The 11,714-nt window shown below is 37.2% G+C and overlaps 1 protein-coding gene across 1 annotated transcript in view; it reads right to left on the reverse strand.

Annotated features, from left to right (window-relative positions):
- Positions 1–10,302, reverse strand: part of LOC113680940 (sushi, von Willebrand factor type A, EGF and pentraxin domain-containing protein 1) — a 55,600-nt gene extending 45,298 nt beyond the window's left edge. Inside the window, exons 1-8 of the mRNA XM_089205997.1 lie at positions 10,099–10,302; positions 9,652–9,750; positions 4,337–4,745; positions 2,945–3,339; positions 1,977–2,162; positions 1,356–1,541; positions 735–920; positions 263–454 (exon numbers count right to left, since the gene is read on the reverse strand). Coding sequence (XP_089062123.1) covers positions 263–454; positions 735–920; positions 1,356–1,541; positions 1,977–2,162; positions 2,945–3,339; positions 4,337–4,745; positions 9,652–9,750; positions 10,099–10,165 — 1,720 coding nt within the window. The 5' untranslated portion in view covers positions 10,166–10,302. The remainder of the gene's footprint in view (positions 1–262; positions 455–734; positions 921–1,355; positions 1,542–1,976; positions 2,163–2,944; positions 3,340–4,336; positions 4,746–9,651; positions 9,751–10,098) is intronic.
- Between the last annotated feature and the right edge of the window lie 1,412 nt (positions 10,303–11,714).

Below are 11,714 nucleotides of genomic sequence, written 5' to 3' on the forward strand. Positions count from 1 at the left end.
AAATGTTTCGACGTAATTTTTACTTTCAAATGTCGGTAAAGAGTAGTTCATTCCTGTAATACTAAAACATTTTTAGTGCTTCAACAGACTCGAAACAAACCTCGAAAAATGCGCCTGCATAGTAAGAACTGTATCTAAAAGATCGCTTAAGTGCAGAAAAGCCAGTTTAGGTATTACTCAGCTATAAGTTTTGTTGCCATCCCATCCCTCGACGCTATTACGTCTAAAAACAAAATAGCTACAATGAATTTATCAAACTTACTCTCGCAATAAAATTCCCCTCCTCCGCTCCAGAGCCCGTTGTCTTGGCATTTTCTCAAGCTAGAGCCTACCAGTTTATAGCCCTCAATGCAGGAGAACTGACACTCTGTGTTATAAGGGTATTCTGTTGCATTCCCAGTGCATCCCTGTCGAACACTGTTGGCTGGTGGCAACGGAGTAGGGCACATCACAACTGAAAAAGGTAAAATTAATTCTCATCCTGTTTTGGAGGTAATACTTTACAGCTATTGAATTAATTTTTTTCTTTTGAGAATTATGGGCGAACACCACAAGGAGTGCCCTTTTACCTATGGAACTATCATACTTTTTCAATGAAAATGCTAACAGCAGAAGAATATCTTCGGTATCCTACATCATTTTCATCCCTAGTGATTATTATCTCCTCTTTCGTGTCTGTTCTAAAGAAAAACTGTAGCGTTACATTTCAAGCACCACTAAGATATGGGACGTACTTTGACAGACAAACTCATCACCACTCCAAGTTTTATTCTCTTGACATCTTCTTATTTGAGAACCAGATCCTACATAGCCATTATTGCACTCAAACTGACAGACTGTATCGTAAAACTCAGTTGCATTCCCTGAACATCCAAGTCTTGTTCCGTTTGTTGGTGAAGGCAATCCTGGGCACGTGATTCCTGCAATAAACACAAACAAATGAATTAGTTGCCAAATGATTTTAATCGCAAACGTTTCGACGTAATTTTCACTTTCAAATGTCGGTTAAGAGTTTTTCATTGCTGTAATGCTGACTAAATTATTATCAATGCTTCAACAGACTCAAAGAAAACCTCGAAAAATGCGCCTGTATAGTAAAAACTGTATCTAAAAGGTCGCCTAAGGTCGATTATCTCCTATTTCGCGCCTGTTCTAAAGAAAACTTGTTCACAAGGAGTGCCCTTTTACCTATGGAACTATCACACTTTTTCAACGAAAATACCAACAGCAGAAGAATATCTTCAGTATCCTACATCATTTTCATCCCTAGTGATTATTATCTCCTCTTTCGTGTCTGTTCTAAAGAAAACATGTAGATTGTTGCATTTCAAGCACCACTAACATATGGGACGTACTTTGACAGACAAACTCATCACCACTCCAAGTTTTATTCTCTTGACATCTTCTTATTTGAGAACCAGATCCTACATAGCCATTATTGCACTCAAACTGACAGACTGTATCATAAAACTCAGTTGCATTCCCTGAACATCCAAGTCTTGTTCCGTTTGTTGGTGAAGGCAATCCTGGGCACGTGATTCCTGCAATAAACACAAACAAATGAATTAGTTGCCAAATGATTTTAATCGCAAACGTTTCGACGTAATTTTCACTTTCAAATGTCGGTAAAGAGTTTGTCATTGCTGTAATACTGACTAAATTATTATCAATGCTTCAACAGACTCAAAGAAAACCTCGAAAAATGCGCCTGTAAAGTAAAAACTGTATCTAAAAGGTCGCCTAAGGTCGATTATCTCCTATTTCGCGCCTGTTCTAAAGAAAACTTGTTCACAAGGAGTGCCCTTTTACCTATGGAACTATCACACTTTTTCAACGAAAATACCAGCAGCAGAAGAATATCTTCAGTATCCTACATCATTTTCATCCCTAGTGATTATTATCTCCTCTTTCGTGTCTGTTCTAAAGAAAACATGTAGATTGTTACATTTCAAGCGCCACTAAGATATGGGACGTACTTTGACATACAAACTCATCACCACTCCAAGTTTTATTCTCTTGACATCTTCTTATTTGAGAACCAGATCCTACATAGCCATTATTGCACTCAAACTGACAGACTGTATCATAAAACTCAGTTACATTCCCTGAACATCCAAGTCTTGTTCCGTTTGTTGGTGAAGGCAATCCTGGGCACGTGATTCCTGCAATGAACACAAACAACTGAATTAGTTGCCAAAGTATTTTAATTGTGAATTTTTCGACGTAATTTTCACTTTCAAATGTCGGTAAAGAGTTGTTCATTCCTGTAACATTGACTAAAACATTTCTAGTACTTCAACAGACTCAAAGGAAGCCTTGAAATATGTGCCTGTATGGTAAAAACTGTATCTAAAAGGTTTGCTTTGTTTGGGCACGTGATCCCTGCAATACACACAAACACTGAGTTAGTTACCAAAGTATTTTAATTGTGAACGCTTTGACGTAATTGTCATTTTCAAATGTGGGTAAAGAGTTTTTTATTTGTATAATACTGACTAAAACATTATTAATACTTCAACAGACCCGAAGGAAACTTCGAAAAATGCGCCTGTATAGTAAAAACTGTATCTAAAAGGTCGCTTAAGCACAGAAAAGCCAGTTTAGGTATTACTCAGCCATATGTTCCGTTGCCATCCCTTTTGTACCCAGGGTAGGGCGATCAGTTAGGCTGTACGACGAATGTCTAAATGTAATATTTCTGATGCATAGACTCAATAATTCGTAACAGAATTTACGTGTACGCCCTTTCCACTGGAACTTTTCCATTTAAGCAACGGAAATCACCACAGAGTAGAGAGTTTAAACAATGCCGCAGACTTTAAACTTCAGGCTGCCTTCTATGTCAAAAACATTACCTCTCAGTGTCACACTCAAAACTAAGTCACTGTCCACTACCTCTCCACGCACATGAATCACTCTGAAGTTTTGCTGCTGTTTTACAAACCTGATATCTGCCGGTAGCTGTCATATGCCACGAGTCCATAAGCTCCTCCGCGGGACAATAATAAAAAGCCTACAACAGTTCCATTGAAGACATCAAATTTTAAAATCCCATTTGTGTTCCACCCAGTGGTAAATAAATAAGGGGAGATGAAGGAAACTGAGTAAAAGTTTAAACCAATTTGCTGAAAGAGTAAAGTTCTGTTGTTCCCATTATAATCAACGGATTCGATTGCGCCACTGTACTCATTCACCCAGTAAACAAGTTTGTTTCGTCGATCAAGAGTGATACCACTTGGCCCAGTATGATTTGACGTTACCATAACAAAACGTTGAGTTCCATCTAAGTTTGATTTCTCGACTTTCGGGGTGTCTCCCCATGCATTCCAAAACATCAATCTGTAGAAGAAAGCACTAAATTCATTACTGGTTGAGTTTTCTTGCTGTTTCCTTTCTAGAATTCCTTTGTAATTTGCATGTTTGAGTATTCCCTCAAAGCAGGTTTATATAAAATGCGAAAGGAGAGTCAACTATTGACTCTTTGCTACGGGTTTGTAACATTCCGAAACAAAGGGTACGTACATATACAAATATATACTCAATCGTTTCCAAAAAACGAAAAAGTGTCCCTTTAATTTATTCTGTCAACACTTTCATAAATACTTTTAAACTGCAACGTTTTTTAAACGGGTACATACGTGTTGGAAACAAAAAAACTAAATTATACATGATAGATATCTTATTATGGCCCTAGGCTGGCCTTTTTCATCTACTCGTTAGAACAACAAGAGAAGAGGAACTCGAGTAAAGTTTTCAGAAAGTAAAGATCAAAAAGAGAAAAGAAAAAAAAAACAACAACAACAGGGAAAACACAAAAACAAAAACTTATGTTTCCAAAGTCGTTTGAATAATCTTTCATACTAAACCATGTATAGTAAAATGACGTTTGGTAAGGCAGAAAATCTAAATAAAGAACGGTGACATCACTGCTCTGTCTCGGTCTCATTTTTTTAGTGGTTTGTTCGTTCATTACGTCGTACCAAAGAACACAGAAGAGTAAATATCTCAAGCAAAAAAACGCTCAGCTATTCGTAAGCGTAGAAAAATATTTAGCCGGGAGAATGAACGCAGTAGCTTCCATTTGGCGCGAAATTATGCTTGCACATTTGCCCTCGGAAATCATCTGTTCCTCGTTGCTTACAGTTTTTATCGAGTTTCGCCCTGGGAAAACTGTTCGCATCTCGGAACAAATAATGTCCGCGGACAAAAGAAAAACTTATCATGGGCCACGGTAACAAGTCTTCTCAGTTGATATTCTCTTGCCGCGAACGAATAACCGAGTATATTTTCACGCCAAACGGAGGCTATTGTTTATTCAGTTTGGGGTTATATTTACCCCTCGTGTGGGTCGAGAGCAATTCCTGTAGGCGTGTCAAGATCTGAAATGACTTTACGCCTGTTTCTTCCCTCAAAGTCAGATACCCATATCGTATCATTTGTTAAATCAGTCCCATACAACTGTAATGAGTTCCAATCCACAGCTAGTCCGTAACATTCCTCTGGGCCATTGTAGATAACTTTTATGTTTGTTCCATCCATATTTGAACGCTTAATGCTCTTTTCCACTCTGTCGGTCCAAAATATAAAGCCACGCTTGTTGTAGTCATTGTAGTAGTAGTCTAAAGCTGTAGCGTATGATGAATTGGGAATGACCACAGAACTCGAATTGGTTTCGTAAGTCAAAGCCAAAATGCGATCAGGAGTGGTAACCAAAAGACAAGGAGAGTTGCATGGAAGAGGAATTTCTAAAAAAACAAAACATCACAAAATTAGATTAAAAAAAACCTGATCAAATTTCTTTTTAAGAAACTCGAGGCAGTCATTCAAGGGAATTGGTTAAAAATGGAATATAATTATTTGATCATCAGAAGCAATCGACGAGTAGCATTTATGTGAACTTGATATCTTTATGTGAATTTCTATCTTTTGTCCCTATTTTACTATGAAGAAGTATGCTCCTAGAACCACTATTTTAGCTGGTATCCTCTCCATTAGATCTTTTTATGTGATAATCAATATGGCTTTAGAAAAAATCGCTCTCCTAGCCTTGCGCTTATCGATTTGTGTGACAAAATTTCTTCTGCATTTGATAGAAAAGAACATGCCATTAGAGTATTCCTAGATCTTTCGAAAGCATTCGATACGGTAAATCACGACATTCTTTTTGAAAAACTCAATCATTATGGGATCCGTGGTCTGGCACTAGAATGGGTCAAAAGTTATCTTTCTGAGAGGACACAATTTGTCGAATTTAATAACGTTAGATCTGCCCCACAGGGGATTCCCTGTGGGGTGCCTCAAGGTTCTATTCTTGGTCCCTTATTTTTTATCCTGTATGTTAATGATTTGAACAATGCTTCCCTGCTTGATGCAATCTTGTTTGCTGATGATACAAACTTATTTATCTCCCATAATGACCCTGTTTACCTAATTAACACATTAAATAGAGAATTAAACAAATTGTCAACCTGGTTTGCAGCAAACCGGCTCTCCTTGAATTTAGCCAAGACTAATTTTATGGTATTCAAGCCTTGGCAAAAGAAGCAATCCTTTGAATTTCAAGTTTTCATAAATGAGCAGCCTATTCTTCGTGTTTCTGAGACCATGTTTTTGGGTGTTTTATTAGATGACAATTTGACCTGGAAATCGCATATATCCTTAACAGCAAATAAATTATCCAAATCTATAGGTATTATTCATAAATCTAGGTTTTTTCTCTCTACTCACTCCCTTCGTACTTTATACAATTCTATGATCCTTCCATATTTGTATTATTGCAATTTAGCTTGGGCTGGTACCTATAAGTCAAACCTTCAAAGAATTGTAACCTTACAGAAACGTGCGTTAAGAATAGTAAGCAATTCTACATACATTGCCCATACTGGCCCTATTTTAAAGGAACTTAAACTCTTAAAATTTCATGATATCCATTCGTTTCAATTAGGTACTTTTATGTTTTCATTCGAGAACTCTACACTCCCTTCCAAATTCAATAACTTTGTTTTACTGAATAGTCAAATCCACAATTATAATAATAGGAATGCTCAGTCCTTCCGTTTGCCACTGTGCAGAACGAACACCAGGAAGTTTTCAATTTACTTTCAAGGTCCAAACTTTTATAATTCGTTAAATTCTGACATAACTAGTTCTCCCTCCTCCGCTTCTTTTAAAAGAAAGCTTAAGGAATTTCTTCTCTCTAAGTATTAGCTTCTGTAAGGCAGTAATTCTTAACTAACTTACTTAATATGTGTGTGTGTGTGTGTGTGTACGTGTGCGCGGTCAAAGTTAATTACCATAAGTCCATATTGTAATTCTAATATAAGATTAGTTATTTTAAGTGAGAAAGCCTGACTTGTTATAAGCCTCGTGGTTTCTTTCAGGTTTTCTCGCCATTTATTTTCTGTCATCAATTTTCTTCATTTTTTTTTTTCCATGTGTAAATGTCGTATATGGCAAATAAATATTGTATTGTATATTGTATTGTATTTCATTGCGGCCTGTGTTCAATTCGTGAGCACGTTTGAGATCAATTTTTGCACAACGACTTCGGAAGTATAACTTACCTTATATCGATATTTAGAGGTATATATATTAGATGCAGAATTTTAGTGTCGATCGATCTGATGGTCGATTGCTTTTTTCAAACATTGTTTCCTATCGATTAGCAGAGCACTCTCACTAAGCGGAAGGAACCAAGAGTATTAAATCTTAAAAGCTTCTTCCTTACTATGCTTCACTATGCTGCTACAACCTCTATGAATGTTGGCTTTTTTCTCAAATTATATTTATATACTAATAACCAAACTAAGTCACTCTAGTGCTCCATCCGAGTTACCGGCACAGAAAACCGTGGGGATAAATAAAGACGTAAAGACATGGCCAATTCTTCGGTTATTATGTAAAACAAGTTCGTTTTCCTTCTAAGGCTATTTAATTTGTAACTGTTTTTTTGGCGCATGGGCGATTTTGTTTCAATCGTCGTTGCACGGCTTATGATATTTTGGAATACTATATGCATTCATAAAATTCCTAACTATGTTGGCTCGACCTGTAAATCTGTTTACTGCGACGCAAAAAAATGTTTAAATTTGCTTTTGTACATTCTCGCTTTGTTAATGAATTTATCTTCTTTTTAAACAAGGGCAATTTGCTCAGCAATCAGTAGAAATTGGATTGCTTTTTCTTAAGACTCTACCCGGCTTTCAAGCCGTAAAATTCCATACCCCCAGAGCGGCCCGCTAAAATTCCACGAATATTTGCTAACCCTGTAAGCAGCTGCCCTTCCAAACATATTGTTTCCTTAATATCAACCCACAACACGATCACATTACATCAAATAACAGAAATAACTCGTTAGGTTTGTCTTCGAATATCGAGATCTTCAAATCGGAAAAGCACAACCTTACTTTGTCATAGGTACGGTTGCACGAGCGCACAGAATTACTTTTGATGTAATTAGCATCGCATTAGGTCGATCTTAATTGAAAGTAATTTCGCCAACGTGTAAACAAATTGTATTTATGTTCTCATAACTAAACTAATCAATTGGCGTTGTTTAAATATATAGAAATATGTTTCCTTAAGTGAACTGTAGTTTGACTGACATAAAATTCATCCGTTGTCAACAGAGGATGAACATTTCTGCGTTCGAGTCACAGCAAGCACAGCAAGTTTTAAAAATAAAAAACAGAGTCGACAGTTTACTTTCTTTTAGTGTTAGTTTGTTCGAAGATAGAGGTTCGTTGTGTGATCAGGTAGTCCATAAGAGAAAGTTTTTCAAGGAACATTTGAAGTCAGGTGATGAGACCCATACTTGAAAGATATCGGAAAGATTTCAGCACAGCCCCATATCGAATACTTCATTATGCTTACAATCCATGGATAAAGAAAACAATGGCGAAGACAATAGATCTTCCTTAGGACTACGGTTACGAAAGGCTACATTGGCTACGAAAGGAAAACTGAACGGAGAACATGAAAATTTACCCGAAGAAGCAGACCCCTTGTTTAAACTGGCAAGACTCAAAATGAAGAATGTGCAGGAAAACATAACACTATGTCCGCGTCCTTTGATAATTGCAATCTTTGTGATCTATCCAGGTGAAGCCTTAGTCATGCCCGGGCATGCAATTGAAGGCTACACTCACAATCACGGATATTGAGTCAAGTAAGAAGCAACGGGAGAACTGACAATAGAGACCGCAAGGCCATAGTCTTGGTCACAACTAGAGGTACTCGGATTCGAATTTTAAAGATTGTGAGGGCAAAATTAAAAAGTTGAAATATGGAATTTGGTATATAATTAATAGCCGACGGGAGCTTACCGCAACTTCGATCCACTGCACTAAAAAACAAATTCTTAAAAAAAAAACAGTGAAGCAGTTCATTTTCGTCGTTGTGGTTTTTGTTCAGTGGGCCCCTTGTTTCTTAAAAAAACAGTGAAGCAGTTAATTTTCATTGTTGTGGTTTTTATTCAGTGAACCCTTGTACAATAATTGATGACGCTTGACTACATGTAAATTTGGCTAATTTAGTGGCAACAATAACACAATGCCAAAGAGCATTTGAAAAGAGATTTTTCGAATTTTATCCACAAAGTGAAATCAACATAAAGAACCCCTTCACCTACGTACCTAGCTATCTTGTTTTTTCCGTTGAAGCAAATAAGAAAAAAAAATTGCAATTAAAAAGAGTTCAGCTCCCACACGACTAATTTAAAACACCAATATGGCCGACTGTTTATCGTTTAGGAACCCAATTTAGCTGCCGTCACGTCATGCGAAAACACTCTGAGAAAGGACACAATGTATAAACTAGGAAGGACCTATTCGGCCTTAATAAAGTTCAGTCGAAAATCAATTTGGCCCGAAATGACAGTAACGTATCTGGTAGCGTGTTTTTATATTAATTATGCATGGTAAAAAGCCCTCTGTTGCAATGGTGTTTAGAAACTTCTCGAGCGGAAATGCGGTGGTTATTTAAATTTCACGGTTTTAAAGAATTCAGAGTTTTACCATGTCTACATATATCTGATTACATATGCATTTGAATTAAAATATGAACAAATTTGCTAAGTTAAGCCTACACATGATAAAAATGTAATCTGCTATAAAAAACTGTTTGCATCTCTATATTTGCTGAGGTTATGTGCGATTAACTACCTAACAATGATACATTTTTCAGAATTTCTATTGAAATATTTTTCAAACTCCTTCTGAGTATTTTATGTTTGTTATGGAAAGACAAGCGACTTTAAAAATTACGTTGTTTTCCACTGAGTTTTACTAAACATTCGAACGTTGACTCGAAATTGCAATGTTCTCGACACTTCGAAAATTCCGCGAGCTTTTGATTTGCCCAAGCTCGGAAATTCGCCCAATGATTTTCATATCTGTCTTTTTTATGCAAAGCAATCTGTGTTACGCTCTTAAAGATTATTATAGAACAAGGAGTTCAGTTGAAAGTTATGCTCTTCAAGCAAATTCTTATTCAACCGATTGAAAAGAGTAGAAGTCAAGAGACAAATTTTCGAAGAACAATTGAAATCTTTTAACGCTGATAAAATACCAGACTGCTAGCCACAAAATTATCGGATCGCACCCTAAGTCTCTTAACGGGAAAGAAAACTTGAAAGAGAAAATCAGCACTTACCTGATGAGGCAGACACTTTGTTCGAAAGGGCGAGACTTAATAGGAAGACTGTGATGAGAAGTGTAAAAACCTTGCCGCCTCCGTCCATAGTTGTGTTCCCTTGGGTATAACGAGGCCAAAGCTAAGTAATTTTCATGTTTACGACCGACTGTAGGCTGCATTCATATATTCCCGGATGTTGTGCCATGCAAGAATCAAAAGGGTGAGGTGGGGGGTAAGAATGGAGGGGCTAACTATAGTGAGCGTGAGGCCTAGTCTTGTACCCAGACCTGACACGGCCAAGCGGTGGTAAACAGTTACACGGCAGGATCTGGGAGCACTTCCCAAGAGAGTTCACGGTAAGAAAGTTACATGGAAGATGATTTGAAACAACAATTTTTACTTATGACCGATTTTAATTTGGGTCTTTTGTTCTAAAATATTCTAATGGAGAAATAAATCAATTACCTGCTGATACTCCAGAGGCATCCTGTATCTTGTGAGAGCATGATATTGAGTTCCTCCCAGCCATCATCTGACCATTGTTGTTGTTTACAGAAGACTTACAAGAGGCTTATTTTTCCTAAAGTTTCCCGCAGAAGATCTTACTGACTGAATTGAACTCAGAAAAGGAAATCTCAAAAGAAAATCAGCGATAACATAAATATAAATATTGACTTTCCATTCATGGCAACATTCTCAGCACGGATCTTTCGTAATGCGATTATCATTAGAGACAAATTGATTTTGATCGTCTATGTTGGTGGTATCGTTACTCTTCAAGTATCTTTGACTCAGTGGCGATACATTCATAATTTCTCTCTTTTTTTTTCTCTTCGGCTTTTTTCTCTTCCGAGTCAATATTTAAAGTGTCTCTCAATCGAGCCTATCTTTGTGGTTCCTATATCCCTAAATCATATCTTCCCTTTCACTCCCACAAGTGACCAAGACAGAATTTCTCCTTACAATATCAATACAATATCAAGCAGGCAGGTGATGAGAATAGAGAAGAATATCGATCATGGGATTATTAGTTGATCCAATACCAAATTCTCTGAACTAACATTATAAGAATTGTATGGCAGATAGTAAGGAGAATTACTAATTAGATCTTGGCAGTGAAAGGGTTAAAGGGAAGTTGAGAGGCTTACCTTTTGTAAAAAAATCGCGCGCGTGAAGAATCGTACCCGCATTGAACTTCAGATTCCGCACTACGACGTTCCACCACTTGGTCATAATGGTTATGATGCAAAGTGTCCAGAAATTCACACCAGTGCATTCAAAGTCTGTTTCATTCCAAACTCCATTTTCCATACATCTCCTTACTGTTGAACCGTGAGTCGACTGATTCATGCACAGATACATAGGATCAACCGACATAAGTAATACAGAACAATGACACAACGATGTTAGACCGAGTACTGCGATCTAAAATCATCGCGAATGACTATCGACGACTTGTATCGACTAGTGATCCAAGATCGTCAAGTTATTGTGATTTATAATCGTGCATCGATCGATTCAAGTACAGATGAATTTGATGGACCAAGCAGCCACAACAAAGAATGCTGAGAAAATGTCAGACTAAGACCACTGACGATCTTGTATCGACTCGTGATCTATGATCGTCAAATGAATGCGTCTTACGATCGATTGATTTATACGAAATGGACCGCGTAGCCATAAAAAAGGAATACGCAACGATGTTAGATCGACTGTAGCGATCAATAATGATTGCGAGTCCCAATCATAAGACTATCGACGACCCTCCATCGACTCGTGATCTAATATCGTCAACTTTCTACATGTTACGATCGTATATCGATTGACCCATCCATGTAGGGATACATAAATCAGCTGCAAAGCCATAATAAAGTCTGCTGCAACAATTTAGATCGATTATGGGGTTCTAAAATGATTGCGAGCATAAGTATTGTGAACCAACCTGAATCGACTGGTGATCCACGATGGTCAAGTCATTATAATGCGTTTAACGATGGTACATCGATGATCGATGATTTATCGATTTGTAAGATGGACCGCATAAACATAACAAAAAATGCTGCAACGTTGTGCGAACCACA

The sequence above is a fragment of the Pocillopora damicornis genome, chromosome 5 (genome assembly GCF_964200805.1).
Source record: "Pocillopora damicornis chromosome 5, jaPocDami1.2, whole genome shotgun sequence".
NCBI classification, from domain to species: domain Eukaryota; kingdom Metazoa; phylum Cnidaria; class Anthozoa; order Scleractinia; family Pocilloporidae; genus Pocillopora; species Pocillopora damicornis.